Source organism: Ambystoma mexicanum, chromosome 8 (assembly GCF_040938575.1).
Source record: "Ambystoma mexicanum isolate Mex_15411 chromosome 8, UKY_AmexF1_1, whole genome shotgun sequence".
In the NCBI taxonomy this organism is placed as follows: Eukaryota; Metazoa; Chordata; class Amphibia; order Caudata; family Ambystomatidae; genus Ambystoma; species Ambystoma mexicanum.
The window spans coordinates 1,376,441,490-1,376,457,117 of NC_090929.1; the positions used below are offsets into that span (position 1 = coordinate 1,376,441,490).

At 44.6% G+C, this 15,628-nt stretch overlaps 1 protein-coding gene across 1 annotated transcript in view; it reads left to right on the forward strand.

Annotated features, from left to right (window-relative positions):
• The window catches only part of LOC138473016 (disintegrin and metalloproteinase domain-containing protein 12-like), a 2,040,250-nt gene that overhangs the window by 1,122,886 nt on the left and 901,736 nt on the right, over window positions 1-15,628 (forward strand). Inside the window, exon 10 of the mRNA XM_069611491.1 lies at window positions 14,244-14,421. Within this exon, the coding sequence (XP_069467592.1) occupies window positions 14,244-14,421 (178 nt within the window). The remainder of the gene's footprint in view (window positions 1-14,243; window positions 14,422-15,628) is intronic.

Genomic DNA, 15,628 nt, shown 5'->3' on the forward strand with positions numbered 1-15,628 from the left:
AATATCGTTAGGGGTTTTAAGTGCCAGGCTATTATACAAGTCTGTGCAAAAAGGATGAGCATACTCGTCCTTGGCACTTCAGGGGCAAACATAAAACATAAAACGATTGCATGGAAATTGGTTCATGATAGCTATGACATAAAGGTCCTTGTGAAACATAATCATTGATTTCAGTATTAAATACAAAGGATTGGGCTCAGAAAGTTCCATACATAAAGGTCTTCTGTTTAGTTAATTCTAGTGCTCAGTCTTTATCGCTTCCTCTGAGGACCACAATGCATCTCAGTGTTTCTTGTGATGTTGTGGGGCTTCCACCCATCTTGGCAAGTGTGCCCAAAGTCCTCCCCTTCACTTGGGCTCTTCTCTGTTGCTTACTCCCCTCTTCCAGGATGAAGGGCTCTCCCCCTCTGTTACACATCGCCTCTTCTGGGGATCTCAGTCACTCTCTCTCATCACCGGAGCACCCCTATTTGCCTTGTACCAGATAACACTTTGGATGTTTAGCTAGTTGGGGTGGGGTGTCTATCCGGGTCATGTCAGTCTTACTTTCAGGCAGATGGTGAGCAGATTATGAGGTTGGTGCTGTGACTTTGTCACATCATTCTAACCCCTCCTGGAAAAAGGCATTAGTCATTAAGAAGATGAGGTCCACGTGTCACAGTTACACATTCCCTGGGAGTCTGGTTCACAGGTCACAGATCATCCCTACTAGTTCTTATACTGCAGGAGTATGCAACCTAAGGTTCTCCAGAGCTTGTGGACAACTCCCATGAGTCTTAGCCAGCATAGGTTGGTGAGGGACCATGTGAGTCATAGTCCAAAGCATCTTGAGAGACGCAGGTTGTGCATCCCTGTTTTAGTCTAAATTCAGTTTAATATCAACAATTTAGTGTGTGACAATGTATCACCACACACACACACACACACACACACACCACAACTACAGCCTAAATTAAATTTGATAATAGGTTTGTAAAGCATCCATTTGTGTTCCCATTTGTGGTCCATCTCTTCAGCAAAGGAAGTTGAATGGTGGTATCCGCACTCTAGCACAGAGGGCGAGGGCGCTAGATGCTGACGCCACAGTGGAGCGGGAGGTTGTCCACTCGTCACTTGCACTGCTGAGGTGCTGTACTGAACAAACGGAAGCAGGCTGGGCTCGCAGACTACACTGCCTTAGGCATAACTGTGACCACAAAAGTGATGGGTGGAAGGTTCTGAACGAATCTGTACCACTGGCAATGCTCTGGGCAACCTTCCACACCACCGTTTTTAGCCCGTCTGTGCCATTGCAAAAGGGGTCTAGCCATATGCAAATCAGTCAGGTACTGCCATCAATGGTAGCAGCCCAGCCCGAACTGCTAGGCCAGGTCCCCTCTGCACGTAAACACAAGCAACCCCAGACATGTTTCGGCCTTGTTGGGCCTCGTCAGTGAGGTGCAGCTTGGTTCCCTATGGCGCAGCGAGCAAGGGACCCACGTCTGGGCATACCCTCTCTCACATAGTGAGACAAACTGTGACCACAAAAGTGATGGGTGGAAGGTTTTGAACGAATCTGTACCACTGGCAATTCTCTGGGCAACCTTCCACACCACCATTTTTTAGCCCGTCTGCGCCATTGCAAAAGGGGTCCCCTTTTGCAATGGCACAGACGGGCTAAAAAACAGTGGTGTGGAAGGTTGCCCAGAGCAATTGCCAGTGGTTTAGATTCATTCGAAATCTTCCACTCATCACTTTTGTGGTCAGTTAGGCATAACTGGGCTCATCCTCTTATAAGTTCCGAATACATCCAGCACTGAGAGCAACTCAGGGAGGCACCCACGCCTTACAGAAACAGTAGGCTGCTTCATGAACCTTTGGTCCCCACTTACATACAGAGAATGGAGGCACATCAAAGAATGCAAACAAAAGGAAAAAAATACTTCTTACATTGGCATGTGTTTTTGTAATAATTGGGCCACTGGCCTATAGGGAACCCCAGAGATTTTATGATACCTCTGCAACCTGGGCCTGTGTTGTGTGGTAACCTATTTTATTTCCAAATGTTCTAATACGAAAAGGGTTGGTTTTGCTGAAATTGTGATGTGGGGCCACTTTGAACATTACTTCCAGGGCCTCTTTTTGTTCCCCGTCCACCCAAGGCCTGTGGGATGTTCTAAACCACTATTCTATGCCCTGCAACATCACTGTGTGCGGTTTTCATCAAAAACAGGATGGCAGCCAAAAGATCTACGCGCTAAAAATTGCTGAGAATGGCGCAGGGAAACCTGAAAAATAGGCCGCCAATCCATTTTGCCTATGTCAGTGATAACACAAGAGACCACTGCCAAAACCTATCATTGGGCTGCCCACAGAGTAAAATGAAACTACTTGAAAAAGCAGTGCTGCATTGCAAAGGAAAACCCAGAAGTGCTGTAAAAATCTGTTTTTCCTTGGCTGTGGAAAGTGCAAAATCATGGTTCCCAAACATCACAAAAGATCCAACATCCTTGTTGGGTGACTAAAAATCACTTTATTTAAAGAATCCACCTAAGCACATGTCAGCAGAAGCACATTTATCATAAGAAAATCCACATTCAAAGGTGCTTGCATGGGAAAATTATGTCAGATATGGGCTCCGTACCGCCGCTCGCCTGTGTCAGAAGCTGGCATTTACCTACACTGTCATTTAAACTTGTACATTAAAATCAAAGTATGGAAAAGAAGAGACTTCCCATCAAAAGCAATATAGGTTGATACAATTCAATCGCTATGTTTTAAAAAGGCTGGAATTAAGAGATTTGTGGTTATATTTGTTAAAAATGTTAATTGTATTTTAGAAAAAGACTATTTTAAACATTGTTTCAAATGTGAGCTAAAGCCAGCCACACTGGGCTTCAAAGACATTCCACAGCTTCTCCCAAACAAAGGAATCTTCCCCCTGCTCTCTTCTGAGGAACTGGCAGGGAGTTGTGAAAGGAGATAGGAGGAGGACTTTGGCCTGTTGCTCTGATAGGAGACAAAAGACTCCCTTGACTGAAAGGAAATGCAAATTTGGGCGTCAACAGAAACCAGCTGCTGGCAGGAAGAGGCTCAGGATGCTCTTGGCTCAGCCAAACCTTGGAGGTGGGGCTAGACTGAATTGTGTACCTGGAACTGAAGAAAATATAGTTTTGAGAAAAAGACTCATAGAAAACTGTGCCAAACTGGTAAAAATCTGGAATTTATAGGTTGTTAAAATGAAAATGTGGCTCACAAGTAGAAACTACTCTGGAATTTGTGTGATATTCAGAGAAAAATGATGATATTGTAGCAATTGTGATAATGCTAGGAATATGAACATTTACAGGATTATGCCCAGACGTTATGCGCATGTATGTGGAAAAATGTGTACAGATCTGACACTGGGTAACCAACCAAAAGTGCGGAAAACTGTCATTTGTGCACCGGAACTCTTAAGAAGATGGGACTTGGACAGATATGTGCTTATTTAATTTGGGATGTAAATATGTATTATTATCAAGTTGGGGATAGCGTAAATATGCTTTATAAGAAAAATGTATGTTCTGTGTAGAAACAAAGGGGAGGTTTTTCCCTGGACCATAAAGAAAGCATCATCATGACACATCATGACACTCTGGTTTCCTTCTCAAATCAGGAGAGAGGGAATATTTTGACCAATCAGTTTCCTAGAGGGTGTGCTTAGTATAATCAGCCTATCCACCCCCTTGGGAAATACATAAGTAGGGGCTGTTGAGGACCTAGAGACACACACACACACACCCACCCATCAATTGATTTACTGGCGAAGCCCTCTGCAGGAAGAACTCAGATCAAGACTCCAGAACTCTGAAAGCAGAAGGCCCAATCCAAAGCTGAACCCTTTTCAGCTGGCCTTTAAAATCTTGCAACTTGATTTTAACCCCAGACTTCCAAGGGGCACAACAAATTGAACAGACGGGCTGTGCTGTTTTTCTGCTTCTTGCCAAGAACTCTTGCCAGAACCCAGAGATCCAAACCAGTAGAGCAGAGCTGTAAACCAGAACCAACCCATCAGATCCAGTCCAAGAAGCCATGCAGAGACCAGATTGCCTTGCTGAGTGCAGAACCAAGCGCCTGAATTCTGTCCGGTGGCGAGCAGATTCCAGTCCAAAACCCTTTGACCAGATCCTGACGGGCCTATTCCAAACCATAGTTGTGAGTATCTAGCATAGAATTGTCCATAGCAATCTCTTATCCTTAAGTAATCCTATCCAAAACCCATTCTATCATATCCAGAACTGCATTGTAGAGTCTCTTTTGTCTGTCCGGAATCCTTCTCTCATCCATATAGTCCTGTGATAATTGTAGTGATCATCATCTTTGCGCTAATATAGTTGCTGAAGAAAGGCAAGTGTCACGGCGGGCAAAGATCAGACAGAGGTGCCTCTGGACTGGTGACTGTACCGTTGGTATCTCGCATCTTCATAGCCCCTTAGGGTAAAACCAATACTTGTTTGTAATATTCAAAAGCGCATCTTTCATCCTTTACTAAAACCTTCATAAGTTCTGAACCGTACATGCTAGAAACTAAATTTAAGTGTCAAATTGAAGCTAACATCCTCCGCTTTCAAACGAACCCAGAACCGCACTCCTTATAGTTTCGCCGCGATTCTGCATTTGGCTCAATTTTATCGCATATAAAACAGCTTTTCTTTGCATTCAACCTCTGAATTTAGTTTTCAACCTGCTAGTCATTCAAACATCATTGTTAGTGTCTACGAGAAACTATCCAAAGCGGCTCCCACTAGTTCTGAATCCAATTTAGTGAATTAAATTCATTTTTATCATTTTTCCCATTAATTTAAAACCACCTTCAAAAGCATTCGACCGGTTTTGACATCATTCATGTTTCTCTCTAAGCTTGCTGGGGGAATTGGGATTGAAACTGCATTTGTTGATTGTATATTCCTGAAACCTGTTTGCTCACCTTCCATCTCTATATTGCATATTAGGGGGGATTGAGTAGTATCAGGGGGAAAGAGTGATTACATTGCATTTGATTGAACACATAAAAGTATTATTTCTGTGCTGCATTCATTTCCTATCATTGCATTTCATTGCACCCACACAAAGTTTTATTCTATGCTACATTATTCTTCTCATCCATACTCCTATTGATTAAAGAGATTGCTGATTGTTGTGATATCACCCATTGCTGATCATTGTATAAATATTAATAGTGCGATATCTAGATATTGTTCAAATTCATAAAAGTGTGATATACATATATTGTTCAAATCCATACAATAAATATTTTAACTTTGCAAAACAACCTACTTCTTGGTTCAGTGAGACCGGGGGGATTCAAAGAGAGGGGCGTGATATAAGGGTACATCATTCAGAAATAAAAGAACTTTAGACATAAAAAATATATAATTAAGGGTTCCAGCTGGGCATCTCACGCCAGGCATTGACTTAGGTGGAGTGCTGGGTTGAAACCACTTACAGGCCAGACAATACTACTAATCCATATCATGTACATTAGCATGTCTTCTGGGCCGGCATAGCCGGTGCTGAAAGCCAAAGCTGAAAACATCCTGGTGGGTGAACTGGCTTAAAGTATGGTGCAAGCCTAATTGGCCACAGTATTGTGGGTGTTGGGAGGCAAGTGTAAGAAATCAAGGTCCACTGCAGGCAATGCTTGGAAATATTTCAATATTTAAGTAGTAGCATCTTCATTTCTGAATAGTATCTGCTGTGTATGGTCTTCACCGACCTTTCCTATCAGCTGAAAGGCATGGTAGAAGCCGGCATGTGATTTCGTGATTGTTTAAAGCCTCGGGGCACTGTTACATGACTTCAATAACTGATGCATGTATTGGATGCATTGAAAGCAGCCAATGCACATGCATCCAATAATGTATGGATGGGAATATAGGGTTTACTATTTATTGAGCGATGTTCATGGCAGTTCATAGAAGGTGATTCCCTATGCCTAATAGTATGTGATGGATTGAACATATGCAGGGAAAAGAGCCCAGCCATTAAGCATTTGGTTCCAAACTGTCATAATATTGAATGATTGCTTGGCTGCCAGGATGCAGTGAGCAAGGTACACAGTCCTGCGGGAGGCCCAGCAGTTTGCATGTTCTCCGCCAACTGGTTGTGATCCAGGTAAAGTGTAATCATGTGTGCGGCTCGGCGGAGAGGCGCGCGTTGGCTGGCTCAGCAGCAGACGCTGTGCTTTCCTTAATCAGAAACAAAACCTTCCCCGATTCTGGACTCGCACAGCTTCCCTGCAAAGATGCTGGAGGCGTCGGTAGCCTGCAGCTCTGAACACTCTGGCGGGCCACTGCCGAAAGGATTTCTACAGTAATTGCCATCAACATTTGTAATATCGGCTGACACGCGATGTACCCTTTGCTGCGATACTGTAACCTGCATCTTGGTCGTCACCTCACAAGCATTCATTTTCTCCCCATTTCTGATACGCCTAAAATAAAACGGTGCAAACTACACCGCCTTTGTGGACATTTTAAACACTTCCCACACGTCATCTCATCCCCAAAATGGAGCCTGGTGCATAGTGCTGTGTGGTGTTTAAGTTTATATAAGCTTGTTCGTGCTCCCATACAGGGCATTGGGGGCGCAAATCAGGGGACACTCGACTTTGAAACTGGGGGCAGATTTGATTGTTATTTGGTACCTATGAAGGGCATTATTTGTCTAATTCAGGAATGTTCGTGCTAGTATGGGAATGTATTTGCAAATGCAGTGCTGTTCTAGCTTTGATATGATAGGTTATTTATAATGCGCTTAATACCCAGAGGTTTCTAAGCACGGACCCTGGGATCGAACCTGTGTTGCTCCGTGTCGTCTTGCTTCCAAGGTGAGCACGTTGCCGCTGAGCTATCCTCCCGAGACAAGACTTGTCTTTGCCTGTTTTCTGAAACAGGCGGGATAGGAGGTTGTCCTTAATGAGTTCCAGTTCTGAGTCCCAAGATAGAGAGAAAGCAGCCCCCAGGAGGTTTCCATTTCATTGAAGGAAGGCATGTAGTGTAAAAATGTAAGGGTTGTGCTGGGATTTCGAGGAGAAATCTCTCCGCCAGAAAGAGTTTTGTGCATCACATGGACGATTTTCAAAAGATTCCCTTGTGTTATGAGACGCCAGTGCAAGGAGTTCAGAGCCAATGCAGTAGATGTGGAGCGGGTGGTTAAGAAGGATCTGTGCTGCTTGGAGTCGAGAAATCGAGTAACCACGCAGACCCAAGAATGCTCCAATGGCATAATCCAGCATGGACATCAACAAAGCTCATTTCTAAGTGTGCTCAAGCAAAACCAACATCCTTGCACCAGTGATTTTTTCATCCCCCAAAGCATGTTTTGTACAGGATTATGCCCAGCTGCCTAACCTGGTTGCCCAATGAGGGGTTGCGTAGCAAGGAGGGGAGGGGGCAGTAGATTGATATCTAGGGTGTCACATGGTGAGTAGGAGGTTACTGGTGGATATCTGGAGAAGGTGTTTGGTTAAGAACAGGCAGTGGTTGGTGAACCATAGGACAATGTGTTATGTTAGGTTAGTGGATTTTACATAGTGCTAAATGCCAAACGCTTAAAAGCGCTAGACAGAAAACCTAACAAACAGCCTAGATCAGCTAAGCCGAGTGAAGGAGACAGGTAGAAATAGAGCAGAAAAGTTTGAAGCTGTCTCTTAAAAATATGGCAGGTCAGATTCATCTCTGCAAAGTCCCAGTAGAGAATTCCATACAGTAGAACCCTGGCCATAGAAGCTCTCGCCGCCGGCATATTTCAGATTGAATCCAGGCAGTAGTGTGGGAGTCAGATAGGAAGAATGAAGGGTTGGCCTATAGAAGGTAATTCTGTTAACCAAATACCGTGGGGCAGTCTTATAGAGATATTAATGGACTGCGGTCACCAACTTAAATGTAATCTTGCCTTCAACAGGTAGCCATTGCAATCTCTGAAGAATTGCAGTAGTGTGGGACCTAAAAGGGGAATTGGAAACCATCTTTGCCCCACACAATGTTGCACCTATCGAAGCCTCCAGGTTCTTCATTTAGCTACCCCAAGGAAAGAACATTGGCATAATCAAGTCTGGCATCAAAAATGTGTCCAGCAATGATGTTTAGGTGTTCTTCAATAAAGAAGGTTCCAATCTGTCTGAAGAGCATAATATAGTATCTGGAAGATCTGACCAGTGCGTTTATCTTTGAATTACTAGATAAAACAGGGGTAAAAAAAACACAAATGATTTTTTACTTTGGAAAAAATTTGATATTAGCCACTAGGGTGGAAGAACCAGACAATCAGGTTGCTCGTATCGCAGGCTGAATCCGACGAGCCAAGCCTGCATTCCGAGCAACATGAAAGCAACTCACACCGGCCCCGCCATCTTGCCCCCACATGCCCCTTCCCTCTGGTCTACGGTCCCTTCTCTCCCCACTTCCTTACTCATCTTACCTGATTCCTTTAACAGCGGCACCACCACCGCCGCTCATCCGTGTCCCTGACTGCCATGGAAATGAAAGAGAGGCTCAACATGGAAACCCACGTTCCATATCCACAGCGGCCATCTTAGCTAAGTATTTGGTTTGATTGAACATGACACCGCAAGCGAGTCCCGTTCATTCAAACTAAATACGTTGCTGTCAGCAACCCAGGGTGCTAATAGAAATAAAGACCAATCCAACGGCTGTGAAATCGCCGGTCCCATCATTTAGGCTGGGCGCTGTAACTTGGGCCCCATTACCACCCGATCCTGCCTGCCAGATTAGGTTTATTGCTCTGATGAAAGAGAATCAAGAATAAATGGAAACATTTCATTTACATTATAGCTTTTTAGACTGAAGGGGTGATCCTTATCTCGCCTCGTCCCATAACTTGGTGACGAGTCATCATCCCAAGCGATAATGAACACTCTGAGGTCCACAAGGCTATTAGAACATACCAGTAGTAGCAATACATGTTTTGGAGCTTTGGTGCTAAAGTTTAGTTTAATAATGAGTGAGTAAATTGCCAAAATGAGTTAATAAATTGAATTTTGTTTTATTTTGTAGTATTTAAATAACAAGCACCAATGTTGGGGCTAACCCTACAGTGGTCTTGACCGCTTATTACTAATTACTGTTGCTAGATTTCCTTATTTCACCATTTTACGTTTAATTAGGAAAGCTGCTTTCACTGGTATATTGAGGCTCTTCCCCCGCCTCAAAGAATTACAAGCATATAAGGTGTTAGGCCTATACCCAAGTGATTACGCTCATCCTCTCACCATCCATTGGTCAGTAATTAAAAATTCACATATTCAGCAGTTCATATTCCTTACAAATCAAGGTTTAATTGTTAGTGTCAATATAGAATTATGCAAAGTTATCAGCCAGTATTATAAAAAGTCCTCCGCCAACTTCCAGCCTTACAAAACTAGGTTTTCTCGTTAGTGTCAATACAGTAATATTGCAAAAGTTCTCAGTCAACTTTCAGCAGACACGTGTTTTGACATATGGTCTTTATCAAGGCTCACAAATGGCACAAATCTAATGAACAAAGTTCCTATATATTTCTCTATTGAGCTCGGTAGAGCTTTCTTGATATGTCCTAAATACCTAAATACCACTAATATCTATTTACATCAGCAAGTAAACCTATCATCTAGGCCCCATCCATTAACTGTGCGTCTCCGTTGTGATAATTCTTCAGTCCCTTAAACCAAATTAGACGTATCCCTCACGATTTGCTAGTAGGGCGTCCTGTCAGGTATCACCCAGAATTCAAACAGCGTTTGTGACTAGTAGGGCAACTTACACCCAACGCAGAACTCTTTACATTGAACTTGTGTGCGAGTATCAACAAGCATAACATAGATAATCTAATCATTTTGTGATGGACTTTGATTAATGTGTCACTTGGTCCCTTTTGAGGGCAAACAGCACCCATATGCACACATCTGTAATTGTGAGCGCAGACAACCAGCACCCGGCCATTGGAAGATGAGTTAGTGTCTATTTCTATAAAGGAGCATTCGGCTGGGGGACCAAGAGGTGAGGTTTTGCCTGGAAATGATGGAGAACCGTTCTTTGGATCTTTCTTTCTCTTTTGCAGAGGCTGTGCTCAATGAGACTGGCAAGGGACTTCAAAATGTTGGTATGTTCGATGCACTGTGGACTTAAACAGCACCATATTGCCCATGGAAGTGTTTATTTCTGTTTTTTGTATCCTGAGGCCACAGGTCAGCCTACTCTCTTGCCACACTGTAGTTGTTCATGCAAATGTGAAGGACATTATCCTCTACATACATTGCCAATGCATTGTTGGCACTGCCATGGTGTAACAGCCATTAAGTAGATGTAGGTTCTTCGTTTAAGTTGCTGCTGCTGCTGGACCATCCAATTCCCTAACCTTTCCCTTCCTTTCAATGCTTTGTGAACATGTGTCTCTCCCCCCAATAGTGGTGTTAGTATCCCCCCATCCTTATGTACATACGTGCCTGGATTCTAATGAAGAACACTATCCAATGCAACTATGGCCTCCTGTTCATAGTTTTCCACTTCCCCTGCATTTGCAACCATTTCGCTACATGAATGCACATTTTCCTGGGGTATCGGTGCTCCAGTTCCATGGCATTACTCTCACATGTGGTGTCCTACGCATTTTTCATTTCCAATCGTGTCTCTCCGGTATCTCCTCATTAGCCACCCTTTGTTCTGCAGCACAGCGCCCCCTGTCCATGCTGGCAGGTACACCTTCCATGTCCTGGATGATGACAGTCTTTGCCTAAAATGAGAAGGGGACTTCAGCTAGATTTCAGAAATGCTGTTACACAAGGCCAAGTCGGATTTTGCATTTGTAACAAAGAACCAGGATTTGAACCTGCGCAGGAGGCCATCTTCAGAACTTCCTGCATTTCTATAAGTGCTTGGGATTGAAAAGGGCTGATAAGAAAAGCTGTCCTGACGTCGAGTTCTTTTTCAATCTTTGCACAGCATGTTGGACAGAAATTGGTGTTTTTCACACAAGCAGGGCTGGTGCCTAAACCCTGAACGTGTGCCCCCAAAATGTGATCAGGGATTCCAGCGGAAGGTTTGGGGTTCTGAGGACTGTGTTCAAAGGACATGCATCACTCCTATTGCACACACCCCCATATCATGGTTGTCCGGCAGATTCTAAAATACTTACAACACTCTTCCAACAATCTCCCAACATTCCACTTGATGCAACATTGCTTGTTATCAGGCCATGGAGGTATCCCTGAAATACTCCCTCTGTACGCGAGTGGTCCTCTGTATGGCCCTTCAACACCTGCTACCAGCAGCGTCCATGGTTTCAAGCACCTTCGGCTGAGCTGGAGTAAGACTCCGCTGTAAAGGTGGACCGCCCTTTCTTCCTTTAAATTTCTGTTTCATTGCAATGTATTTCTCACACACTTTTTCCCCACGTATAACTTCTTGAAGTCGATTAAAATGTGCCTGGTCTCCAAATGGTGTTGATGCATTCCACAGTTTTATTTCACGCATTATTATTCTCTGTAGGATACGGGAGGATAGCTCAGGGGCAACGTGCTCATCTTGGAAGCAAAACGATACGGAGCAACATGGGTTCGATCGCCGGGTCCGCGCTTAGAAATCTCTGGGTATTAAGCGCGTTATAAATAACCAATCATATCATCTCATATATCACTGACAGAAGTACAGTGAGACTAAACTCCGAACAACTTTGCATAGTGAGGAATTATTTCATGAGCCTCTTTTGGAGATGAGCTTTTGTTGTTAGTATTATAGATATGGACACCCGACCTGGCCATCACGTCTGAAGTCCTCTCTGCCAGTTCCACACAGTATTCTTTAACGAGACTGCCTAATGTAGAGGTGATAGAACTGCAGCAAGCACACTGCCGGGACTCTAGAGGACACTTCAAGAAAAACGGATCCCACTGCTTAAAACCCATCTGCACCACTGCTACCAGGTTTCGATGCCAGTCCGCCCTGCTCCACATGCCCCACATTTCGGCTTTCGCAGATCACATGTCACATCTATTGCAAAATGCATGGTCTTAAAGCAAACTCCCTAATAGCGAATCTGCACCACCTCCGGACAGACTCTACATCAACTCTGCACAGATTGTGCACCATGCACACCGTCAGACTCAGACGCAACATCAATGTTTTCCGTTGGTTGCCAAGAAAGACCGACACAGTCACCACGCAGTTGCCAACTGTGTGTGTAGCAAAACTGAACGGAAAATTGTTGGCGCTTAGAAGTCATGAACTTGCTGATTTAACAAAGTGCACTGACTGGCCACCAGGGGGCGCATGGATGAGGTCCTCCTCTGTGTAAGCTCCAACCCTGAGGTCCGAGAAGAGGCATGAGCCCCCGCTTCTAGACCCCCCACAGAAGAAAAAGTTATCTGGTGTTGTCGGAAAGGTCCTCCCCCCCCCCCACGGAAGAAATCCTAGAAGAAATCCACTTGGGAAAGCCATCGAAATCATCAAAAGATTGCAACAACATCAGAAGCTACATCCAAGCAAAAGTGAAACTCAAATTGGCCTTGTCTTCAATCTACAGAGAAACTGTGGAGGCCGGCAGCTGCATGGCAAACCTCACTGTGGTGCAGGCGTGACCCGGCTCCACTACCCGCCCACTGCCACTGCTAGGTGAAGTGAAGCAGCTTCCCCACGTACAGAGAGAAAAGCAGTGTGCTGTGCACCCCCTGGGTCTCGGGACCATGACTTAGTAATGGTCGGTATTAGACTGGACACACTACCATCCAAAAACACGAAATGGCGATATAATGAATCGCTTTGGAAAGGCCCAATTTTCCACACTGAAATGGCCCACGGAATTGAAGAATACTTTAAAATAAATGACACAGGCGACATCTCAAAGAGAACGGTATGGGAGGCGGGCAAGGAAACGTGGAGGGATGTCTTAATTAGAGAGGGGGCAGCGAAAAAGAGGGAAAGGGCCATAATAGAGAAAAAGCAGAGGAATTAAATCACACAGCTGGATACAATAGCATGGAATAATGAGACCGCCAATAGGGCTGCAAAAGTTGCAGAGGCAATGCAGAAAAGGGAAGAATTAAAACGTTTAGAGGAAGGCCTAGTGGTGCGCAAACTTCAATTCCTCAAACAGAAACATTACAAAAAGGGAGACAAGGCCGACGCCCTATTGGCGGCTAGACTATGGGGACAGTGGGCAGAAAGGGTGGGTCAAGGCCATTGAGGAGGAGGATGGGACACAGATATCAGACCCGGGAGGAATCTCGGAGGCATTCGCTAAATTCTACGAACGCCTCTATACGTCAGAATGGTACAAGCCCAGGAGGAGGTTGACCAATACCTGCAGGGAATAGATATGCCCAGACTCTTCCAAGGCACGGCGGAAGGGATAGAGTCACTGATTACAGCAGAGGAGGTTGTAAGAGCAATCAAAGGGCTTCCACTGGGGAAGGCCCCCGGGAAATGACGACTATACAGCGGGATTCTATAAAACCTTCATAACCCCTCTCCCCCCTTCATGGTAGAACTATTTAACAACATCTTACAAACAGGACTAGCACCTGAATCCTTCTCCCAGGCTTTGATCTCTGTAATTCCAAAAGAAGGAAAGGATCCCAAACATTGTGGTTCCTACCGTCCTATCTCACTTCTTAATATAGATGCGAAGATATACACCACAGTGCTGGCCGCCAGGTTGGAATCCCATATGCCCTCAGTGATTCACCCAGACCAAGTAGGATTCATATCAGGATGACAGGGAGCGGAAACGATGCGGAAAACACTTCACCTCATTCATGAGTCGCAGAAAATGGCGGACAGTCCGGCACTCTTGTCTGTTGATGCCAAAAAAGCATTCGACAGAGTAGAATGGAGCTTTCTGGAAGCAGTCCTAGCCAAGATTGGAATAGGTCCAACCCTTCGTAGAGGGATCAAGGCAGTATATACGCTGTGAAGTCCTTAGCATATGCTTGCAGTAGGAAGAATGTAGCCATATGAGGCAGACGTTGTAGAGTAGTTACGTACAGGTTATGATTGCATGCAATTGGTACTCACGATCGCTATGCTTGTTGATCAGTTCTGTTCTCTCTTCACCACAGGTATCGATTCCCTTTTGCTGTGAAGTCCTTAGCATATGCTTACAGTAGGAAAAATGTAGACGTATGAGGCAGACGTTGTACAGTAGTTACGTACAGGTTATGATCGCATGCAGTTGGTACTCACGATCTTTGTGCTTGTTGGTCAGTTCTATTCTCTCTTGCACCGCAGGTATCCATTCCCTACCCTGTTCAGCAGCTGCAGTAAAGAGGACCTGGACATCAGCCTGGAGAAAGGAGTGGGTATGTGTCTGTTCAACATGCCCGAGGTGCAAAAATCCCTTGGTGGACAGAAGTGCGGAAATGGATATGTTGAAGAAGGAGAAGAATGTGACTGCGGTGAACCAGATGTAAGTTACATGTGTCAAATGTATCCTTTCTATATGGCTAATGTGATGCACAGAGGAACTACCTCCTTTCTCTCCTTTGTTCAAGATGAGGGGAATGTCATGAAAGAACTTCTTGTGGTGATTGCTTCCTGTTTCACCATTTTCAAAAGTCTGGTGATTATTTTGTTGTAATTATAAGTTTGGTATTGGTCAAATCTGGAAAATGTGTCACCCTTGTTAGTTAATATCTTTTTGTTCTGGAGACCGATGAACAAAATATTGGAAATGGAGTGATAAGTAATTACCACCCAGCCAACCTTTCCCTCTCACGGAGCAGAGGATATGAAGTGCAGACAAAATGACGCATCGCCCTTTCCAACCTCTTTGCATTTATACCTCAACCCAATGCTTGCTCTCTTCCACATCCCTTACACTTCCACCTCTCTCCGCCCTCACCCAGTCCTGCAACTTTCTCTGTAGCCATGCTCCTCTACTCATTTCTCACTGCATCACATCCAACCTCTTCCTTCTCACTCTCACTGCCTTGCTCACACCACTCCATGTGCACATCACTCTTCCACTCACGAAGCTCACAACATAAAACATCTTTCTCCACTTGCTCCCCTCCACATATCTTACCACATCACACTTGACGTTTTCCTTTCTACCTACACTTTGCTCGTCCTCCCCATTCTCACCCAAATGCACCTCTTCTTCCAGCTGAGTGCCAGGCTTCTATAGTCTGTCCTCTATTTCATTCCTTAATCACTACTACTTACCTACTGACCCTTTTACCCCACATCTGTCTGATTCTGATTAGGCACTCCAGCACCCCTTTCACCCTCTCACTGCTCTTCACTCCACCTAACCCATTCTCTACCTTTCCTTCCATCATCACCTGCCACCTCATACCTCTTACCACCTATCATCTCCTCCCTTAATACCCTCCTTCCCCCCAGTAATCTTGCACCTTCCCTCTCATGTCACTCACCAAGATGATGAACTGCTCTTGCCTGTCCCCCTTCATGAATTTCCTAGTTTGGAGGCACAACACTCTTTGGCCACGACATCTTTACCTTTAAGTACGACATACCTCCCCCCTTGCTCCTCACAGCTTTGATGCTCAAGAAATCTATGGAAAGTAAGTGATGCCAAGGCACGGCTCTACAAAATGGTGTAAAGGAAGAATTACTTGAAGATTGATATTTGTGAAAAAAAGCTCTGGATG